The sequence below is a fragment of the Marmota marmota genome, unplaced genomic scaffold, assembly GCF_001458135.2.
Source record: "Marmota marmota marmota unplaced genomic scaffold, marMar, whole genome shotgun sequence".
Classification (NCBI taxonomy): Eukaryota; Metazoa; Chordata; class Mammalia; order Rodentia; family Sciuridae; genus Marmota; species Marmota marmota.
Window position 1 is genome coordinate 63,952,442 of NW_026000174.1, and position 21,454 is coordinate 63,973,895.

General features: G+C 57.5%; 2 protein-coding genes and 1 long non-coding RNA gene across 4 annotated transcripts in view; 1 reads left to right on the plus strand and 2 right to left on the minus strand.

Annotated features, from left to right (window-relative positions):
• Positions 1-16,226, plus strand: part of Myrf (myelin regulatory factor) — a 23,098-nt gene extending 6,872 nt beyond the window's left edge. The window contains 24 exon segments of the mRNA XM_048788965.1: positions 862-957; positions 960-1,131; positions 2,311-2,561; positions 2,639-2,762; positions 4,357-4,552; positions 5,673-5,749; positions 5,929-6,039; positions 6,587-6,677; positions 7,051-7,251; positions 7,455-7,566; positions 8,288-8,397; positions 9,005-9,165; positions 9,243-9,315; positions 9,563-9,651; positions 9,955-10,023; positions 10,429-10,509; positions 10,668-10,753; positions 10,859-11,056; positions 11,303-11,548; positions 12,627-12,714; positions 12,924-12,998; positions 13,310-13,415; positions 15,213-15,287; positions 15,477-16,226. Of these exon segments, the coding sequence (XP_048644922.1) occupies positions 862-957; positions 960-1,131; positions 2,311-2,561; positions 2,639-2,762; positions 4,357-4,552; positions 5,673-5,749; positions 5,929-6,039; positions 6,587-6,677; positions 7,051-7,251; positions 7,455-7,566; positions 8,288-8,397; positions 9,005-9,165; positions 9,243-9,315; positions 9,563-9,651; positions 9,955-10,023; positions 10,429-10,509; positions 10,668-10,753; positions 10,859-11,056; positions 11,303-11,548; positions 12,627-12,714; positions 12,924-12,998; positions 13,310-13,415; positions 15,213-15,287; positions 15,477-15,557 (2,969 nt within the window). The 3' untranslated portion in view covers positions 15,558-16,226.
• On the minus strand, positions 11,931-15,565 carry LOC125612133. The gene is made up of 2 exons (XR_007342457.1): positions 14,345-15,565; positions 11,931-13,803 (listed from the first exon to the last, which is right to left on the minus strand). It is a non-coding gene; the product is annotated as an uncharacterized LOC125612133 (long non-coding RNA).
• A 2,169-nt stretch (positions 16,227-18,395) lies between the features above and the next one.
• On the minus strand, positions 18,396-21,325 carry Tmem258 (transmembrane protein 258). 2 transcript variants are annotated; one of them, XM_015478061.2, is made up of 4 exons: positions 21,170-21,325; positions 19,702-19,811; positions 19,020-19,156; positions 18,396-18,500 (listed from the first exon to the last, which is right to left on the minus strand). In XM_015478061.2, the coding sequence occupies exons 1-3, from the start codon at positions 21,170-21,172 to the stop codon at positions 19,030-19,032; spliced, it is 240 nt and encodes a 79-aa protein (XP_015333547.1). In that variant the 5' UTR covers positions 21,173-21,325; the 3' UTR covers positions 18,396-18,500; positions 19,020-19,029. The 2 variants fall into 2 exon arrangements, with proteins under 2 accessions (XP_015333547.1, XP_048644930.1); XM_048788973.1 differs by lacking the exon at positions 18,396-18,500 and adding an exon at positions 18,637-18,661.
• Between the last annotated feature and the right edge of the window lie 129 nt (positions 21,326-21,454).

Below are 21,454 nucleotides of genomic sequence, written 5' to 3' on the forward strand. Positions count from 1 at the left end.
TGGGGCAGGCCGTATCGGAGGAGGAGGAGGACAGGGAGGGAGGGGGCCAGCGGCTGCCCAACGGGCCGAGATTATCGCTGGTCAAATACTGCCCAGCGCTGGCTATTGTTCCCCATGGGCGGGTGGGGAGCCCGGCCCTGCCTCCGAGCAAGTGTCCCTGCCCGAGATGCCACCGCCTGGCCGCCTGCGCCATCATGGACGCGCCCTTCGGCGGTAAGTGGACGGCTGGGAAGGCCCAGGTGCAGTCTGAGCAGAGGCCTACCACCGCTGGGCCCACCTCCCCTTACGGGGGTGCTTAGGGGTGCAGTGGCCCCCAGGTGGTCAAGAACAGAATGACCACGGGCAGCTGGCTCCCCACAGCCTGAAGAGGGGTCAAGAGTTCTGTTTATCTTACCCAAAGCATCCCTGGAATGCCTCCTGGGAAACAATGGGAGCCGGCCTCCCCCTCCGGCCAGTGGGGGGCTGGCCCCTGGAGCCCAGGAGAGGGGCTGCTGCAGGGAGGAGGGCCCGCCTGCAGCCGAGAAGGGGCTGGGGGTCTCCAGACTCCCCTTCCTGAGGCCAAAGGAGGGTCAGGCCTGAGAGGAGCTGGGGGCCTGGAGGAACCTTGAGATGGGGATCTTCTTGGGGAGCTGGGCCTGCCTCATCTTAAAAGAACCGGCAAGGACAGGGCAAAGGCCATGGTCCTCCTGCACAGGGTCTTGCTTCCCTGCCCAGGCTCTAGTGACCAGCTAACTCCCCGGCCCCTGGGCTTGGGGACTTGGCTCAGGAGGGGGTGGAAGCTGGAGACCCTGCCTAGGGAGATCGGTGTCTGGAACCAGAGTGAGGGTGGTCTCTGATGCCCAACCCCCATCTCTCCCACAGACCCCCATCTCCTACGCACAATAACCCCTGAGACCCTGTGCCACGTGGGGGTGCCCTCCCGCCTGGAGCACCCGCCCCCACCTCCAGCCCACCTGCCAGGCCCCCGCCGCCCCCACCTCACTACCCTGTCCTGCAGCGGGACCTGTACATGAAGGCCGAGCCCCCAATCCCGCCGTATGCTGCCATGGGGCCGGGTCTGGTGCCTGCGGATCTCCACCACACCCAGCAGTCCCAGATGCTGCAGCACCTGCTGCAGCAGCACGGAGCTGAGTAAGGCTGGGAGCCCCCGCGGAGAGTGAGGGGCAGAGCAGGTGCAGGCCACCAGAGGGGGAGGGGGTGGGGACACACTGTAGGGGGCAGGGGCTCTGCAGGGAAGATGGGGGGGCAACCTATTTATACCTAAGTGCCCAGTAATGCCCTGGGGGATTTACAGCGGCTACTTGCTCAGGACTGACATTTCCACTGAGGTAAACTGAGGTTCTGAGGAGGGAAAGTGGCTCCTCCAGATCGTGCCTCCAGGAGAGGGCAGAGCCAGGAATTGAGCCTGTGGCGATACTCTTACCCAGGCACAGGTGGTTTCCAGCCGATCATGGAGTCCTCCTCAACCTAAGGAGGTTCCTGGCCTGGACCTAAGCACCCTGCTCTGACTCCAACCTGGGCACTCGTCATTTTTATCTGTTTTTATCTTCCATGACTTTATATCTGTGTTGCGCATTGAAATTTCATCAAAGATTTATAAAGTTCAAGGAAAGAGTCTTCTTCAAAACATTTTGTAGCTGGGCGTGGTGGCACCTGTAATCCCAGCGGCTTGGAAGGCTAAGGCAGGAGATTGCAAGTTCAAGGGCCAGCCTCAGCAATTTAGCAAGGCCCTAAGCACTTTAATGAGACCTTGTCTCCAAATTAAATAAAATAAGGGCTGGGGATGTGGCTCAGTGGTTAAGCACCCCTGGGTTCAATTCCTACCAAGAAAAAAAAAATTCTAACCAGATGGGGAAAGGAGTGCTGTGCAGGTCACCCAAACCTGCGCCTGTCCCCTGCCTCGGGAAACTCCCCACCTGGCCTTGCGGTCCAGGCCCTGTGTGGTCTGACTCTGGAGGCTGCTTGCAGAGCCCCCACTAGAAGGAGTGATGCTATAAGAAATCTGTCACCTGATGTGTGCTGGGCCTTTGCTGGGCCTGCTGGAGACACACAGACCAGTCAGGTGTGCCTCCTGTCCTCCTGGATGCCACGGTCTAGCCCGTGGGGAAGAGGGACAGAGAGAGAATGACAAGGCTGACCAGTGGTGGGAGTGCTGAGGAGGCCGCGTCCCAGGGCTTCCCGGAGGGAGTGTCCTCTGGGCTGTGCCCAGCCTGTTAAGACAGCAGGGAGAGGGGAGAGGAGTGGGCACTGCACAAAGGCAGGGGGCTCAGAGAGAGCCAGCCCCCACGGCGCACACCTCTGCCTCCCCAGGCTCCCCACACACCCCTCCAAGAAGAGGAAGCACTCAGATTCGCCCCCCAACACCCTCAATGCCCAGATGCTGAATGGGATGATCAAACAGGAGCCTGGGACCGTGACAGCGCTGCCCCCACACCCTGCGCGAGCCCCTTCCCCACCCTGGCCTCCCCAGGGCCCACTCTCACCGGGCCCCGGCTCCTTGCCGCTCAGCATTGCCCGGGTCCAGACACCGCCGTGGCACCCTCCAGGTGCACCCTCACCAGGTACGTGGCTGGCCCTCCCTTGGAGTTGGGAGTGGGGCCTGGAGACCAGGGCCCACGTGGGTGTCCCCTTCCTTCAGGTCTCCTGCAGGACAATGATAGTCTCAGTGGCTCCTACCTGGACCCCAACTACCAGTCCATCAAGTGGCAGCCCCATCAGCAGAACAAGTGGGCCACACTGTACGATGCCAACTACAAGGAGCTGTGAGTGATCAGTGTCGCCCGGCCACCCCATCTTAGGACAGCTCTGGATCTCATCGAGGTCCTAGATCAGGGCCTGGGAGCACCCAGGGTACAGGATGATCCCATTTTACAGAAGAGCAAACGGGCTCAAGAAAGAGCCAGGCCAGCCCCAGGCCTCCCCAGGAGGTGGTGTGTGCCAGGGCGGCCAGTCTGGAGGAAGTGGGCGGTGGGTGTTTCCAGACTCCACCTCCCCCTCCACCTACTCCTCCTCCGCCTGCATTCCAGGAAGGTAGCCGGAAGCTGAGTGTAAGCAGGGCCCTTCCAGAGCCCCCTCCCTGTGGAGGGGGTTGGGCAGGACCGGGTCAGGGTCTGTCTGGTCATGTGGATTCAGCTTCCTGGGCTCTAGGCCAGGAGCCCTGTGGGGAGCACTCCCCTTGTCCCCCGCAAAGGCTGGTGTGTAGGTGAGAGGGCAACTCCCCTCAACCCACTTTGGACACTTCCAGGCCTGGCGGGGTGGCTGGGGCGCTGACCAGTCTCTTGGGGTTGGGCGCCCCAGGCTGTGTGGGATTCTTAGCCAGCAGACCCCAGGGCTAGGGAGTGGTCCAGCTGCTATGGCAGCTCAAGCGTCCCATGAGGTCGGCTGGTGTGGGAGGGGGTGTCTATGGGAGCGCAGTCTGGCCTGGGGAGGAAGCCCTCTACTCTTACAAGGTGCACTTGATACACGTTGGGCCAACCTGTCATCCCAGGACCCTGGGTTAGGAAGCTGGCAGCAGAGGTGCCGTGTAGCCCAGGCACCATCTCCACACTTTGCTGGGTTGAGCAGGTGGGTGGGGCCCCAGGAGGAGAGGCCGGGAGCCCAGGCCTTCCTGTAGGCCTAGGCCAGGCCCAGAGGCCTCTTCCCATGAGTCTGGAAGCATTGTCCCCACCCACCTTCCTCCAGGCAGGCACCAGGCACTCCTGTGACCTGGGTGACGGTGGCAAAGCCATAGGATAACACTTGCCTTCTTTACTGCCACCTGGAGGTCCCCAAAGGGACCAGATTGCTACTATCTCCAGCAAAAGAAGGGCAAACTCCCGCTGAGTCTGATGGGGCATCCAGAAGTGCCCCTCCCTGCTCTGGCAGACCCAGGAATCAGAACGAGGGTGTGTGGGGACTTGAACACGTGGGGGGGGCCGGGGCTGGACCTGCCTGCAGCAGAGCTGGCGCCTGGTTCCACGGTTTCCATGGCAACCAGCTGTCACTTGCCTTGAGGCTCTGCAGATGCAGCCCCTCTCACCCCATTCCCATGAGGGAGGGGGCTTCGGCAGCCTTCTGGGAACCAGCCACATGTGGTGAGGGCCATCAAGCCCCCTCCTCAGGAGTTCCTTCCTGCTTGGTGGGCCTCAGGGACTTGCCCTGCACCCTCATCACCAGGCATGTCGAGGAAAGATCATCTGCCGAGGAGTTGACATCTGCACGTGAATCCTCCTGGGGACTCAGTTTTCTTTTCTGGGAAGTGGGGACAGCACCATTGGTGGTTTGAGGATCTTGAGGTAGAGAACAGGAAATTGCTTTGGAACAGGGTGTGTAGGGGAGGGAGTGACATTCCAGGCCTGGCTTTCACCTGTCCCCCAGGCCTATGCTCACCTACCGTGTGGACGCTGACAAGGGCTTCAACTTTTCGGTGGGGGACGACGCCTTCGTGTGCCAGAAGAAGAACCACTTCCAGGTGACGGTGTACATCGGCATGCTGGGGGAGCCCAAGTACGTCAAGACGCCCGAGGGCCTCAAGCCCCTCGACTGCTTCTACCTGAAGCTGCATGGAGTGAAGGCAGGTTTGGGGTTCAGCCAGGAGGGCGGGCAGGAGGGCCAGAGCGTTGTGGAGGAACTCCGTGACCAAGCCCGCCCCGCAGCCGGGGCCTCCGCCTCTTCTCCCGGGGGCTGCCCGTGATCATCTCATGCTCTTTCGTCCTTCTCCACTCCGTGACCTCAAGTCTGCATCCTCAACCAAGACCCACCTCCTGGCCCCTCTGTAGCCACCTCAGCTCTGCGTCCCTGCGACCTGGCTTCCACCCCGAGTTCCCCTTCAGGGAATGGAGTCCAGGGTCCTGGTCACCCAAGCCATAGACGTGGGGGCCCTGTCGCAGTGACCTCATCTTGCACCTGGCCCTGCAGTTCTCCTGGAGCACCCTTTCGCCTAGGCCCCCTTCCTCCCCTCCTTCCGTTGGCCTCTTCCCTGTCCCCGTCATCCCTGCTCCTTGCCCGAGTGGCCCTGACTTGTGACACAGGTGGTAATGGCATGCCCCACTCTTCCAAAACCCCAGTGTTCTCCCAGCACAGCCACAGCTTCCCAGTGAGCCCACCAGCTCCTCGGAGCCAGCCCTCCCCTCTCTCCCTCCCTCCCAGCCCCTGCCTTCCCCTAGGCGGCTCCCAACCCATCCTCTTCCTCCTGGCAGACTCCACACTGGTTCATGCTCAGGAAGCCTGCCCTTAGGGGCCCTATGGGACAGCCATTCTGTGGTTGATCTGGAGCCAGAGAGGTCCCTGGGAGGTCCCCCAGCTCTGTCTGCCTCAGTGTCATGAGTGGCTCAGCCAGTGTTCATGGAGGGGTGGAGGTGGGGAGCATGTAGGTGTGGGTGTGTGGGAGGGGCTGTGAGCGTAAGGGGAGGATGCACGGTGACCGTGTGTGCTCCATCATGCAGCAGTGGGGCATGGTGGAGCGTGGTGGCTACATGCGCACTTGCTGTGGGGTGGTGTGGTGTGTCAGGTGCTGCTGTATAGACGGCCCCTGAGTTTGTGGGGTAGGGAGGCTGAGGGTCGAGCTCTGCTCCGTTCCCTCACCCCCCCCCCCCCGGTTCTTGCTGGGCCAGGCCCAGGCTGAGAGGGTGAAGGAGGGCAGGAGCAGGTGGGGAGACCCACTCTGAGCCTCTGCTGCTCTCTATCCTACCCAGTTGGAGGCCCTGAACCAGTCTATCAACATTGAACAGTCTCAGTCAGACCGAAGCAAGCGGCCCTTCAACCCTGTCACGTGAGTGTCTGGCGGGGGTGGCGGGTGCTGGAAGGGCCTCCCCTGGAGCTGGCTTGGGAACTGAGGGGGCCAGGTAGGGTGTCCACCTCCCGAATGCTCCTGGCCTGTGTATCCCTCTGTGGCCTGGTTCTTGACAGCCTCCCTCCCTCCCCCCTGAGCACCCTGCCCCTCTTCTGCAGGGTCAGTCTGCCTCCTGAGCAGGTCACAAAGGTGACTGTGGGACGGCTGCACTTCAGTGAGACCACTGCCAACAACATGCGCAAGAAAGGCAAGCCCAACCCTGACCAGAGGTGAGCAGGGTGGGCCCCTGCCCCAGGAGCTGCTCTGCTCTGAGCAGCAGGGTCAGGAAGACACCACCCATGGGGCCTGCCAGTGGCCGAGGTCACACACTGGCCATCTCATAGATTAGGGGCTTGAGGTTCAGAGCCCTTCACTGAGTTAAGATCATCAGAGGGGCAGAAGCCTGGCTTCTGGATTCAGAAGCAGTCCTCTGCTTCCCCACTGTGGGGACTTCTGCCCCCTAGTGGAGGCTCAGGTTCCTTTGTAATGTACTGTTAATGCCACTTTTTTTAAATTTACTTTTTTAGTTGTAGTTGAATACAATAGGTTTACTTTATTTATTTATATGTGGTGCTGAGGATTGAACCCAGGGCCTCACAGGTGCTAAGCGAGTGCTCTACCGCTGAGCCCCAGCCCCAGCCCCAGCCCCTTTAATGCCACTTTTTGAGGGTGGGTTGAGACCCAGGAGCTATGTACACTGCACACAAGGCCCAGAAGGGGTGGCCAGGGACAGATGGGCAGGAACCTAAGCACCTCCGAGCCTCCTGTGTGTCCCAGGTACTTCATGCTGGTGGTGGCCCTTCAGGCTCATGCACAGAACCAGAACTACACGCTGGCTGCCCAGATCTCAGAGCGCATCATCGTGAGGGTAAGGGCCACCTCCCTTCAGGGGTAAAGAGTCTTCCCCAGAGCTGGAAGAAAGGGCACCAGGAAGAGATGCCCGGTACTGAGGAGTTAGGAATGGTGTGTGGATTTTGCTGGGTATTGGCTGTGTTCCCCAGGCACAACGCTCACCCTTTCCCAGCAAGTTATTTCCTTCATAGTAAAGCATGGAGCCTGGTAACCTGGTAGCCTCTGGCATACCACATATGACTAAAAGTTGTCACAATGAGCAGGACAGTTGGGCATGGTGGGATGAGAGCCCTGGCTGGACTAGGAGGGGTTGCTGTGGTGTTTCCCCTTTCCCATGGTCAGGCAGGTCCCCCATCCTCCAGGACTGATTCAGCCCCAACTTGCCCTAGGCCTCCAACCCAGGTCAGTTTGAGAGCGACAGTGATGTGCTGTGGCAGCGGGCGCAGGTGCCCGATACTGTCTTCCACCATGGTCGTGTGGGCATCAACACCGACAGGCCTGACGAGGCTCTGGTTGTGCATGGCAACGTCAAGGTCATGGGCTCGCTCATGCACCCCTCGGACTTGCGGGCCAAGGAGCACGTGCAGGAGGTGGGGGCGGGGCCTTGGGGCGGGGCTTCCAGGGAGGAAGCTGGGCCAGGTGGAAGGGCGGGGCTGTCCTTGGGTCTCCATCTGTGAGCCGGGTAGCGGGGTCGCTTCTCCACACTGCATGCTCAGTCCTTCTTAGCTCCCGGGCCTGCTCTGGCCAGTCGCAGGGGCCGAGGGTTCAGTCTTAGCCCGGGGTCCCCTGGCAGGTGGACACCACCGAGCAGCTGAAGAGGATCTCGCGCATGCGGCTGGTGCACTACAGATACAAGCCCGAGTTCGCGGCCAGCGCGGGCATCGAGGCCACCACGCCAGAGACGGGTAGGGACCCCGCCCCCCCCCACAGACTGGGTTTTGGGATCACCCCTCAGCCTTCAGCAGCCCGGCCCCTGCCTTCGGCTCCGACTCTCTGTCCCTCTTCCCTGGAAATTCTGCTTTCAGAAATCCTTCCTTGACCCCTGGAACTCCGCCCCAGGAAGCTTGTCCTTAGAAGCCCCTCCCCTTAATCCCTGGAAAATCGCTCCACCTGGCGTTCTGGAACTTCACCCCTTAACAAAGTCCGAAAATCTCGGCCCAGGGCCTCCCCCCCTCATAAATTCCTGCCTTCATCCTCTTGGAATCCTGCCCCTTCCCCTGAGGTCCTTACTTCCAGGAACCCACCCCACCTCTGGAACGCCATGTCTTGAGCCCTGGAGCTGCGACCCTGTGGACCTTTGTAGGAGGCAGACACTGCCCAGGGCTCCTTGGAACCCAAATCTCTGGTCCCTCTTTCCAAAATCCACCTTTTGCCAGGCGTTGTGACCCATGCCTGTAATCCCTGCGGCTCAGGAGATGAGGCGGTAGGATTGCAAGTTCCAGGCCAACCTCATCAACTTAATTAGATCCCCGTCTCAAAAAATAAAAAGGACTGGGGGTGTAGCACTGTGGTAAAGCACCCCTGGTTCAATCCTCAGTATCCAAACAAACCAAAATCACTCCCGCCCCCCTCTAAGTTGAAGAATTGCAGGCAGTCAGCCCATCCTCTTGGCTTGTCTCTCCCCAGGTGTCATCGCTCAGGAGGTGAAGGAGATCTTGCCCGAGGCTGTGAAGGACACGGGAGATGTGGTCTTTGCCAACGGGAAAACCATAGAGAACTTCCTGGTGGTGAACAAGGTCAGTAAGGTGGGACCTGAAGGGCTCTGGAGAGGGGCAGGCCAACTGGGGGCAGAGGGCAGGCACGGCCCAGTCTCATGCTGCCTCCAGAGCCCCATCCTACCTCACAGGGAAGGGTGCCAGCTCTCCAGGTGGACTTGGCTAGGAGAGGCCATGAGGTCTGGGACAGGAGAACCTTGCTGAGAGCCATCTCCTCCCTTGTTAAACATGGGTAGTGAGCCACTGTCACGGCTATCGAGGCCTGAATGTGTTCTTTATTATGTGACATTTCTAACTTAACGTGACATGAGGCTGGGCACTGAGGAGGCTCATCTGAGTAGGAAAGTGCCCAAGTCTGAGATACCTGGTCACCAGGGGCAGACCCAGGCTGTGGGGTGCCTCTGAAGGCTAGAGCTCTGATTCCGACAGCAAGGAGGGCCGTTCAGGCAAGGTGCAGCAGGGATGCAGTGTGGAGCCAGCACAGGGGAAGGGAGGCCCACACCAGGTAGGAGGCTTCAGGGGCTTCCAGGTGGCAGTGCAGAGTGGGGCTCTGCTCTGCTCCTCAGTGGTCTGCAGCCTGGGCCCCGGGGCTGACTGTGCCCTCAAGGTTGGCCCTTGGCCCTGGCAGGAGCGCATCTTCATGGAGAACGTGGGGGCCGTGAAGGAGCTCTGCAAGCTGACGGACAACCTGGAGACGCGCATCGACGAGCTGGAGCGCTGGAGCCACAAGCTGGCCAAACTGCGGCGCCTCGACAGCCTCAAGTCCACTGGCAGCTCGGGGGCCTTCAGGTGGGGGCATGGCATGGGGCAGGGAGGGCAAGGCCCCCTTCCAAGAGGCACCTTTGACCGTGGCCCTCTTACTGCAGCCACACAGGGAGCCAGTTTAGCCGGGCAGGCAGCGTTCCTCACAAGAAGAGGCCCCCCAAGGTGGCCAGCAAGGTGAGGGTGGGTGCTGGGTGGCAGAGAGGTCGGGCGGGGACTTTTCCATCCTGTGGCCTCCCTTTCCGGCTTCCCCTCTGCAGCCTGACTCCTGGTTCTCCCCCGCCCCAATTCTTAGCCTCCCAAGCCGTTTCTTCTTCTGCTCCCTCTGCCCCTGGGGGAAAGGGTGACCCCTGGATAGGGTAAGGCTGCAGGCTTCCTAAGTCTGCCCTCTTCTGCTGCTTCCCCTTTTCCTCCTGGTTCTCAGTCGTCATCAGTGGTGCCAGACCAGGCCTGCATCAGCCAGCGCTTCCTGCAGGGAACTATCATTGCCCTGGTGGTGGTCATGGCCTTCAGGTGACTTGTTGCCCAGGCTGTGGGGGTGGCTGACTGAGAGAACAGAGCTGCTCAGTGGGGTCAGCTGACCACTAGCCCAGGCCCAAGGAGAGGAGAGGGAGATGTGGCTTGGAAGATCTAGTGACTGAGGCTTTGCGGGCAGGTGGGCTGCTTCCTCTGTCTCCTCTTTCCAGGGTTAGGGAGATCCATTTGGGCATCACTTGGGAGCCCGGTCCCTGGGGCCAAGAATCATAGGTAATACCATAAAGAGAGGGTGCTAATGTGCCTCCAGCTCTAACGGTGACCCTTTTCCGTGGCTCCCAGCGTGGTGTCCATGTCCACACTGTATGTGCTGAGCCTGCGCACCGAGGAAGACCTGGTGGATACTGATGGGTATGTCCCTGGAGGTCAGGCTGCTGTTAAGTCCCCATGCCAGGTGGGGCTTTGGCGGACAGCCCAGGGTCAGAGGATCCATGGAAGCTGTCTCTAAAGGGGTTCAATCTTAGGCTCTGAGCCTGCTAGGGGTAGCTGGGGCGGAAGGGAGGGTCTCCCTGGATGGTGGGCAACAGATCCCTGTCCCTGCTGACACCAAGGTTTCTCTCTGGCCAATTCAGTGCTCCCCCAGGTCGGCCAGCTGAGGGGCCCTGGTTGGAACAGGGGATGCAGGAGGGCCAGGGCAGGACATTGGACTCTGTCTGCCCTCTGTCACCCTCAGCCCCGGGTCTACCTCTGACTGTGTCTTTTCTTTCTCTCCTCCCCTGCACCTGTCTCCCTCTTGATCTCTGTGTTGCCCCCTAGCTCTTTTGCCGTGTCTACTTCCTGTCTCCTGGCCTTGCTCCGGCCCCAGCACCCTGGGGGGAGTGAGGCCATGTGCCCATGGTACGTGTCTGACCAAGTGCCCTCCCTCCTCTGGCTCCTGTTGCCCCTTTCCTGCCTCCTTTCCAACTTCCCTCTCCGCCTCCTCCCAGCCTTCCTGCTTCTCCGGGACTCCCAGTCTCCTCCAGCCGCTCTGAGCTCAGCCCACCCTTCCCCAGCAGGTCCAGCCAGAGTTTTGGAACCACTCAGCTCCGACAGTCCCCTGTGACCACTGGGTTGCCAGGCACACAGCCCTCTTTGCTGCTGGGTGCGTATCAGGCAGGTGTGGAGGGGTGGGAAGGGGCAGGTGGCTGTGTTCTGGGTGGGGCTCTGCTGCCCTCCTCCAGCTCACACCACCGCCCGTCTTCCTCAGTTACGACCAGCCTGATCAGCTCGGCCCCAGATCCAGCTATCCGCACGTTGGACCTGTGCTCCAGCCACCCCTGCCCTGTCGTCTGCTGCTCTTCACCCGCCTCCAGCCCTGCCTCGGACCCTAGTCTTGACTCCAGTTTTAACCCTGGCCATAGTCCCACCCCCAGACCTAGCCCCAGTCCCAGCATTAACCACTCAGGTACAGCTAACCCAGGGGTGGTGGTGGGGTTGTGGGGGTGTCCAGCTTCCCTGAATCCAGAGAAAGGCCCCAAAGACTAATAGGTGGGAGGGTCTCAGGTCACCCAGAATGAGGGTTGGAGAAAAGACTGGGGAGTTCCCCTAAGGATACCAAGAGACACATGGGGTTCCCTCGAGGCCCTAGAGACAGCTGGACAGGAGATAGCCAGCTCCCCTCCTCTCAGCCTATCCTTGGTTCTATCCACAGACCCCAGTCAGATGGCCCAGCTGCCAGTCACCAACATCAGAGCCAAGTCTTGGAGTATTTCAGCCAATGGCATTGGCCACCCCAAACATTCCAAGGGCATGGAACCTGTGGCCAGCCCTGCAGTTCCCTTCCCTGGGGGGCAGAGTAAGGCCAAGAACAGCCCCAGTCTTGGACTCCATGGCCGGGCCCGCAGAGGAGCCCCCCAGACCAGCCTGGGCCCTGCTCAGCCTACTCACAGCCAGCCAGGTACTTGTCTCACCCCTGACACTTCCCAGCCCGGCCTGGCAAGGCTTACTGGCCAGGGCCCATTTCAGCCCTGTCACATGATGCACGGGTGCAGAATTATCATCAACAGCATTTTCTGAGCATGTGCTAAGTGTCAGGGATCAGGTCAGGAGCCTTAAGTACTCACAACACTCCTACAAGAGAGAAACTGTCCCCACTGTCTAGGTGAGGAAATAGAGACTTAGGTAAAAGGACTTGCCCAGGGTCATACAGTGATCAGTGGCTCCACCTAGAATTCGCTTCCTGGTTGGCCAAACTTAAGTCTGGCTACTTTGTCACCATGCAAAGATGAGAAAGGTGCTGTCTGGAGTCTACCCAACTTTCCTCCAAACTCAAGCCTTAATTTTTAACAAAGCCAGAGAACTTTTTATTGCAGAGGTTTTCAAACAGTTTCTTTGGCTCCACACGGCATTCTGGGTCCTTGGGTTGTGCCTCAAAGAACTGAAAATGAACGGGGTCCAGCAAATGTCCAGAGGCCAGTGGCCCCATCTTCCCTCTTGTTGGGTGGAAGGGTCGGGCAGCAACGAGCCCAGGTGTGAACAAGATGAATAAGAGGGCCTTGGCTGCCCACCTTTCTGTCACACTTTAGTTCCAACCCTCTCATGGCTAGCCAGTCTGTGGAGGGCCACAAGTGGTGGCATGTTGGTAGATTTCTCTGGGGCAGGGGACAGGGGCAGGAGTAGGGGAAGCCTGATTCGCCTGTAGTGCGCCCTCCGTGGTTGATGTCAGGCTCCCAGTGGACGCCACTGAAGAGTGGGAAGCGATGTGTGAACAGGCTTCTGCACACAGCTGGCCAGGAACATGCCAGGAACAAGACCCATCCCTGATTCTGGGTGTTCTGGTTCTTTGGAGGAGGCAGATTTCAGAACTCTGGAAACTAACTGGTCCCAGGGCTGCTGGGAAAGAGGTGTGGTATAATCCTGGCCATTGTGGGGTCTGGAAAGGACTGAGGTGTGGTGACTGTTGGGGAAGGAAAGACCTGATTGCTTTGTATCCCGCCTCACCTTCCTCCCTGCCCCAGCAGCCCCTCTCCTTGCAGACCCAGTGCCCTCCCTGACCTCCATCCAGGTGCTGGAGAACTCGATGTCCATCACCTCCCAGTACTGCGCTCCACAGGGTGCCTGCAGGTGGGTGGTCTCCTCCCTTCACTCCAGGGGGCCCTTAGGTGACCCCAGGCAGTATAGATGCTCAGCTCTTGTGCCCTCAGGGAGGAACCTCCCTACAAGACAGGGAAGCCCCTTTCCAGGCTCTGAAGGGTTCTGGGGTAGTCTGGGGTTTGAGGGCAGAGGCTTTGGTAGGATGGTCATGGGCTGAGATGCCGTCTTTGCCCCTTCAGGCCTGGAAACTTCACCTACCACATTCCTGTCAGTAGCAGTACCCCACTCCACCTCAGCCTGACCCTGCAGATGAAGTGAGTACTGGAGAAGGGAGCAGAGGGATGGGAGGGGAGCCAGAGGAAACCAGTAGAACCTCAGAGTGGCCAAAGCCAAGGCCAGCTCCAGCATCCGTAACATTTTCCAGGTGGTAGTCCTAGGAAACGTGGTGGAGGGAGGCTTTGTGGTTCAGCGGCTGGTGGGTGGGAAAGGTCTGTACCAGCACTAAGGCTGTGTGGTTTCCAGGCCACGAGGTTCAGTGCTTGTTCTGGGCTGGAGGGCTGATTGGGAGGGCGCTGGAGTTGAGGACTCAGGAACCCCATTCCCTGCTAACTGGGTCTTTCCCCAGCTCCTCTTCCCCTGTGTCGGTGGTGCTGTGCAGCCTGACAACAAAGGAAAAGCCGTGTGAGGAGGGGTCACTCCCGCAGATTCTCCCTACCCATCAGGACACCCGGGTAGGTGGCAGCTGGGAAGCTGTGGGCCAGCTGTACCCTGTTCTCTGGACAGTGGACCCCAAACACTTGAGGAGAAGAAGCTGGAGTCAAAGTGCAGGTGTCTACATAGGGACACCTCAGGGCCTGGGCCTCTGCCCCAGGAAGGGGGACATGCATGCAGGTCTTTGTTCAGCCCACTCCCTGCTGAGCAGCTCCATTCCTGTGGTGGCGATAGTCCTGGGGACCAAAACAGTTCCACAAGGACTAACCTGGGATGAATGCAATGATGGAGACAGGAGCCGTCACTAATGTCCCGGGAGCCCATGGCAGGGAGGGCTGAGGGTCTCTGGGGAGGCAGAGTAGAGCCTGCAGAGGCGGGAAGGAGCAGTGTGGGCAGTGGCAGGCAGACCTGCAGTGTTAGAGAGCCCACTCTCCCCTGCCCCTCCCTTTTGAGACAGGGAGTTGCTGCTCTTGGAGACAGCTGCCAGGGGCTTGGATCCAGCCCTTCAAGATCTGACTGGACCCCAGGAGTCAATAGGACAGACGGATCTCCCCCTTGATGCTGCTCCCTGGGGGATGGCTTTGTAGTGGACTTTTTGGGGTATGACTGTTACACTGGACTTGGACTTCTAAGCTTTAAGTGTAGCCCAGGAGGTATTTCTTCCTGGGAGAGCTTGGCTCCCGAGAACTTCCCGGGCAGCTGAGGCCAGCCCTGGATGGGCTGGAGAGACTTGATTTTGTGCCTTAAATCTACTGAGTGCCTGAGGAAGTCACCCTCAGCCCTCCACAGTCTAAACCACTGGGGGCCAGCAGGCCAGATAAACCTGGAGTATCTGCAAGGGGAGGTTCCCTGTGAACCCCCACACCCTGTGATCCCGGGAACTTACACCGTGGTGTCAGCGACTCCATCCTTCCCCTCGCCCCCCCCCCCCCCCCNGTGGCAGGCAGACCTGCAGTGTTAGAAGAGCCCACTGTTCAGGTGCAGGGCTACTTCCTGGTCTGGGAACTGAATGGCTGGGCCCTGTCACCTTCCAGCTCTGAGGACTCCGGTACAACCTGCTCAGCTCTACATAACCTGTAGCTGGTGGAACTCTAGTTTATCCTTGACCCAAGGCCATGGGAAGAGATTTAGGAGAGTTCTTGCCTACTCATGTGTTTACTCAGCAAATACTTGTTTGGGCCTCCTATGTCTCAGGCCCTGTGCCCCCAGCTGTGAGAGTGAGGGGAGGAGATGGGCTTCCACTTCCAAGAATGTAATCTAGTGAGAGAAAGGACATGCAGAAAGGACCCTGAGTAGAGGAAGGGGTGGATGAAGGCCCCAGAGAGGCAAGAACACCTCAAAGAGAACACCTAGGTAGACACTCTTTAGACATGGGCTTAGGTCCCAACCTACACCACAGAGACCAGGCCAAAGCCTCAGGTGGGAGATGGGCAAGCTGCGTGTGGCTGATCACATGCCACCTTAGGAGAGTCAGCCAGACAGACGTGGACTTGAACCCCAGCTCTGCAACACTGTGCCACTTGTAGGCAAGTGACCCAGTTTCCTCATCTGTGAGCTGAGATAGCAGCAGCCCTGCATGATGGCCAGGAGGACGCAGTGAGCACAGTAGGGGAGCAGGGGTCAGGGAGACACCTGGCGCAGTCTGTGGAGGGTAGCAGCGACTGTTCCCCAAGGCAGGACTGTTCCCTCCCATACCTCTTTGAAGCTCTCCACTTTTCTCCTTCATAGAACTTGGCCCAGATCCTGGGGCTGCCATGGCTACAGTGCAGAGATGCCAGTTGGGATGGCATCCCCTGATCCCTCTCCTTTTTCTCCAGGGCACCTCTCACCAGTGGCCCATAACCATACTGTCCTTCCGTGAATTCACCTACCATTTCCGGGTGGCACTGCTGGTGAGCATGGGCACTCGCCTGCCCCTTGAGGTCCAGACACCTCTATGAAGCGTGGGGCTTAGGGAGTACGGGAGCTTTGCAGAGCATGTGGTAGGACTTGGGCACAGTGTCAAGCATGTTGGCAGGGAGAGTGCTGCCTGCCCTGCACCCCAGGGTCATCTCACCTGTTCCCATTGCCTTTCTGCCCAGGGTCAGGCCAACTGCAGCTCGGAGGTCCTTATCCAGCCAGCCACAGACTACTACTTCCACTTCTACCGCCTGTGTGACTGAGCTGCCTCCTGGGGCAGTGCCACACCAGGGATTTGGGGTCCTTAGACCCCTTCCACACTGGGTGCAACGAATGGTGTTCCACCATTGGAGCCTGCTGCCTCCCAGCTCTCTGCCAATTCACTGGCCTCCCTGAGCCTGGGGAAACTGGAAGTCTTCGCACTGGATCTGCTGTTCCTACTGGTCACCCTCAGGTGGCATGGAGGGAGCCGGGGACAAGACTTCCTGGGCGTTCCTGCCTACCACCTCCTGGTGGCAGGATCCACATTTGTCCAGATGTGGTTCAGATATAGAGGCTGGCTTCAGGGGCCCTGCCTTGCCCAGAGCCCACTCTCCCCTGCCCCTCCCTTTTGAGACAGGGAGTTGCTGCTCTTGGAGACAGCTGCCAGGGGCTTGGATCCAGCCCTTCAAGATCTGACTGGACCCCAGGAGTCAATAGGACAGACGGATCTCCCCCTTGATGCTGCTCCCTGGGGGATGGCTTTGTAGTGGACTTTTTGGGGTATGACTGTTACACTGGACTTGGACTTCTAAGCTTTAAGTGTAGCCCAGGAGGTATTTCTTCCTGGGAGAGCTTGGCTCCCGAGAACTTCCCGGGCAGCTGAGGCCAGCCCTGGATGGGCTGGAGAGACTTGATTTTGTGCCTTAAATCTACTGAGTGCCTGAGGAAGTCACCCTCAGCCCTCCACAGTCTAAACCACTGGGGGCCAGCAGGCCAGATAAACCTGGAGTATCTGCAAGGGGAGGTTCCNCCCTGCAAGCATTGGGCTGGTGGGCAGATGCAAATAACTTTGGCTGTTATTAATGAAATAATTACTAAATGCACTTAAGCCAGGCCAGGAAGGAGTGGAAGGACGGAGCTAGAAAGTTCAGAGTGGGCCAGAGCCCTGGAGTGACACTTGCAAAGAAAGAGGGGTCCTGATTCTGATCCTTCCCAGGAGGCTCAGAGACACCCACCCCACTTCCAACCACCAAATTTTGGCTTCTCCCCAGTTTGTGGGTAGCTTTCTCTCCCCATATTAAAGGCGCCCTTGCTGTGCTTGGTCAAGATGGAGGTATCCATGCTCAGCAAACCCCATCTCTGGCTTCCTCTCCCAGGAGTGATACAGTGGGTTTGGGTTAAGGAAGATGTTAACTTCTCTTCATGGTGTCTGCAGCATTCTGGGGCCACATGCAGGCTCATGAAAGGAATGTGGCAGTCATTTGGCCATGTCTACCATTGTCCAGAAACAGGAAAGGGAACTGCCGTCCTTGCCCTGTGCAATCCCATCACTTCTTTGGAAACCAGGCCTTACCCCTATCCTACCTCTCAGCTCTGAACAGGAGGCCTTTCTGTTGGGGAACTGAGTTCTAGAAGCCAATTAACTGCAGACCCCCTTCTGCCATGGATCTAAAGCACTTATCCACGGGGTAGGGAAGCACTAGGGGACTCGGGGATTGCAGGACACCTTGCCTCCAACTCCCTCCCCAGTTTGGCTCTACTCCCTGATTCCAACATAGGAGCTATATGACTCCCCATGCCATGCCAGGGGTCGAGCCCTGCTTAGTTCTACTGGGTTCTTCTTCCCACAGGGGACACCTCCTTACAGTGCCTTAAAACTGCCAAGCCCACTCCTTGGTAATAGGATTCTGGGGCTTCTTGGGGGGGGGGGGATCGTTCTTGGACTGCAGCACCAGTCCTTAACTGGAAAGTGGCCCTCCACTGCCCCCTGGAGTCTATATGGACATAGCATAGCCCCCAGTCCCACTGGCAGCTGGCCCTGTTTCCATGCCTGGAAGGAGTCCTCAGTGCCAGGGTGGGGGCTTGGGCTCCAAGCTGCTTGAGGGGGTCAACCTTGGACCAAAGCTACCTTAAGCCCAAGGTATAAAAGGGCTCCAAGGAAGGTGAGTGGGCCACCTGCCAGAGGCTGGCTGGCCCTCCCCAGGCTCCAGCAGGCCATCTCTCCCTTCCTCTCTCCTCTCTGGTATTTGTTCCTGTAGCCACTGGGCTATTCCCCTCTAGCTTCAAGCTGTACATATGGCCTCCCAGTGCAGAACCCCTGCCCACACCATTGCCCCTTAGCAGTCCGCATGTGCATAGAGCGTCCCCTCCCCAGTTAACTCCGAGTCTTATCCCTGGGCTCTGACTTATATTTATCATATACCCACTGACTGAGGTAGGCAGAGGGAAGCCACCCTAGGCCTGCTTGCTTCTTGTCCTCCAAGCTGTCCTTTCTTCCAAATATACATATATAAATAAATGTATAAATACTGCTTTGTATCTGAGCTTGCCTCCTGTCTCTTCTTGGGGTCGTTGTGGTAGGAAAGGTTTTCGTGGGGGTTTAAGACCAGTTGAACTCAAAGTTCTTCCTGAGAAGCCTGGAATCTTTGGGCCTCCACGCCTGATGGCCAGATGAATGTTTTGTACTCATCGTTGGCTTTGCCCTAGGGCTGAGATATGACTCAGTGGCCTCTCCCCTGGCAGTATCTCCAGCTACTGTCTTTCTGGCCAGTTAGGGAAGTCTCCGGGAACAAGCAGAGCCTGGCAAAAGCATTCCAGCCCAGAGAAGGGGGGCTATGTTTAGAGGAAGGGATTGGCCTAGGGCAGAGGGCAGAATCAACTGGCTTGTATTAGAAATGACAGAAGAAGGTAGGCCTGGACCCTTCCTATCCACAAGTAAGCCTTAATTTCAATGACAATTCACCCCTGCCACACAGCCTTCACCCCCATGGGTAGAAAGCAGGTTCCCAACAGCAGGAACCATGTGAAAGGCAGATGAGAGCTGGGAAAGGGTAGGATTGGGGACATCATGCAGGCCCCAGCACCACCCCTACCGCTACAGAATGGGCACAAGACAGGACTGTCACACATCTGCCTTTATTTGAGCAGTAGGTGGGACACTTCTAGCAACAGTAAAAAAATTAATTTACAAAAGCAGGGATTTAGTGAAGCCACCTGGCGGGTACCTGAAAGAGGAAAGGGCAGTCAAAACCAGACAATGACACTTCTTCCCACCTCCTGTCCCTAAAATCCCATCATATGGCCCTAATCAAGATCTGATAAGCACTCTACCTCTTGGAGGATGGGACACCAGAGCCAATTCTCAGCAACTTGTTTGGTGGGTTATCTGCAGAAGTTTTAAGTCTTAGATCCTCTCCAAGTCATTATAGTAATATAATAAAGTAATGCAAATGTAAAACCATAGGAAGACTTTGCATGCCTCTATCTAATAAAACCCAAAGACAAATAAAGGCCTAGGGTATCGTGGAGAACTCAGATCAAAGTAGGTCACACTGGGCTCAAATTCCCATGAGTAGCAGAGAAAGAGGCATGTGTGCCCAGGTCCCTATCCATCCTAGCACATCTGTCTCCATGAACCACAGGGTCTTGCAGCAAGAGCCTGCGGACCCACTGATGTGGCTGTAGGAAGCTTTTCCAGGTTGTGCCTCAGAGACGTGAGTGTCCCACCTTGTCACAGCTCTTACCCTTGGGAGCTCACACGTAGATGCCGACCCAGAGAAGGAGGAAGAGGACTCCATAGCCCATAAAGAGCGAGGCCACCAAGGAGATGAGGAGCTCTTTGTAGATATCCCGTGTGTACTTGGTGGAGGTAACCTCGTAACTGGGCAGGGCTATTAAGGAGAAGCGGTGATGGGCTGTGGGGTGCAGCGAATTGCCTAGCATCACTCTGGGCAGAAAGGTATGGGCTAAGGGCTTTCTGGCGTGGTGCAGCTAGGAAAAGGAGCCCAAGAGATGACTTGGACTCTGTTACTCCATACCACCCTTCCATTACCCATGAGGAAATGATACCTACAGGGGTTAGGTTACGTGTCGCAGTCACACAGCTCCTGAGTTGTGGAGCTGTGGCTAACCCTCACCCCTACTGCCACCCGAGCACACCCCTCCTTACACTACTTTTCCAGCCTCAGCTCCCCTATCTCCAGCATCCACTCCAGCCAGATCCTCAGCTCACTGACCTAGAAATCTGAAGAACCCCAGCTCACCAGGATTTGGAATATAAGGCCACAATCTGCCCTTGGGCATCACCAACCTTTGTCCATTTCCAACCCCTATACACAAAACTAGCAGATAGTTACCTAGGATGTTTTCTCCCTCAGTTTCTCACACCACCTATTCTGGCCCAATGGATGTTTGGTCAAAGGATACACGAAGAACCAGGCGGTGAAGAACATGCCAATAGCCAGAAGCACCACAGTCAGATGGGGGAAGACAGCTGGATTTACTGGGCTGGTGTATCTGCTCATGGCCTCGAGCTCCTAGGGTAGACATGAGATCAGAGTTATTAAAGAATCCCATAATTTCTCCCTGGGGAGATGATGAAACAGCCTTGTGCTGCTGTGACTCCTAGAGGCCCATTCCAACTTTGGAAATGTGGAAATCCTTCAGAGCCAGTATCAAGTGATTCGTTATGGGAAATACAATTATGACTACATCTTAAAACAGGTGGCATGTTCTCTTTTCAGTATGAGTCATGAAGAGCAGCTAGGAGTCAGAGGGCAAGAGGCAAAAGGAGATTAGGAACAGATCAACAGTCCTTAGCCAATGACCACTATGAAAATGGAATGAGATGTATGTAGACTACCTGGGAAAAATCTGTCTACTGACTTCAAGCTACAGAGCCCCATGGTAAGTCAGGACTTAGACTTGGACCCAGATTTCAACTTCTAATTCAGCACTATTCTCACAACACTATCATGGAATCTCTGGACCTACCAGCACCTAAATAGTCTGAGTCTGCGTGGTTATAATAATTATTTCACATGCTTGATGTATAATTTAAGATCTGAATGTTGAAGCATCCAGTTTAATGCCTGGCATAAGGGGTTGCTCAGTTCCTTCCAAAGGTTGCGGGGTCCATTATGAGATAATGCCTGTGAAAGAGGGCTGTAAAAGTACAAATGTTAACTTCCATTGTCCCCCACCAGCCAATGCTTCTAAAATCCAGAACACAACAACTCTAGAGAAGTAAAATGATCCCATTGTTCTAAGAGACACTGGAATTCAATTCAGTAAAACAATTATGTCCCCCTCTGCTATACCCCCCCCCCCAAAGTGAGAAAGACAATCGCTGCCATTTATTGAGCCTCCAATTGAAGGCCTTGTGTTTGGCACTAGGAATACAAAGATGAATAGACATCATCCCAGAGCTAGATGCACGTCAGATGGTGGTCACTAAGAGGCGTGGCAGATAACAAAGAGGTCCACGAAAAGTGGCAAGAGGTCTGTATATAGGCTGTGGGCGTTCCCAGGGGACAGAGGCCAAGAGCCCGAGAGAGTCCCAAGTGTTTCGCCAAGAAATTACGTTTGCTTAGGGTATTGTAGGATGAGTATGAGTTTGGCAGGCGGAAGAACTTTCCAGACAGAGATAACAGCCACAAGCTCCACGCTAGTCCAAATGCACTCCTCGCCCCTCGCCCTTCCAAACAGCGAGGTCCAAAGCCCAGTGAGAGCTCCACCTCGCTAAGGAGTCCACGGCGAGGCTTCCTTTCCCCGCCCCAGCTCAGGCCGGGGGCTCCGGGACGTCCCACCCTCCGGGTCTCCGCGAGAGAACCGAGTGTGGTCGGGCGCCCAGCCGTCTCACAGCCCCGTAGGGAACTCCCCCCGACCCTCTCACCATTTTGCCCGGCACACGGTAATCCGCCGCTCTGCCACCGGAAGAACACGTCGGCAGGCGCAGGCGCCCGGCTCGGCCGGAAGAGGCGGTGTCCCCGCGCACGTGGCATTGTGGGACTTGTAGTCCTGCGGGTTCGGGTGTTGGGTGAGCTGGGCCTGTGGGGGCCCGGAGTAGGTGGAGCGGGGACGGGTGGCAGAGAAGGGTAGGGCAGGATCTCTGACAGAGCCAGTTCTCCGCGACAGGACTGGGCGCTGTGGCAGCGGCGGCCTGAGGGGCGGGGCCTGC

What these genes read in the sequence shown, in the direction of transcription:
- Tmem258 (XM_048788973.1), bottom strand. Translation starts at nt 21,278, where the DNA reads ATGCCACGTGCGCGGGGACACCGCCTCTTCCGGCCGAGCCGGGCGCCT. An exon ending in ACCGTGTGCCGGGCAAAATG is followed by an intron (nt 19,812 to 21,169) that starts GTGAGAGGGTCG and finishes TGTCTACCCTAG; the next exon opens with GAGCTCGAGGCCATGAGCAG. An exon ending in TTCACCGCCTGGTTCTTCGT is followed by an intron (nt 19,157 to 19,701) that starts GTATCCTTTGAC and finishes AGCCCTGCCCAG; the next exon opens with TTACGAGGTTACCTCCACCA.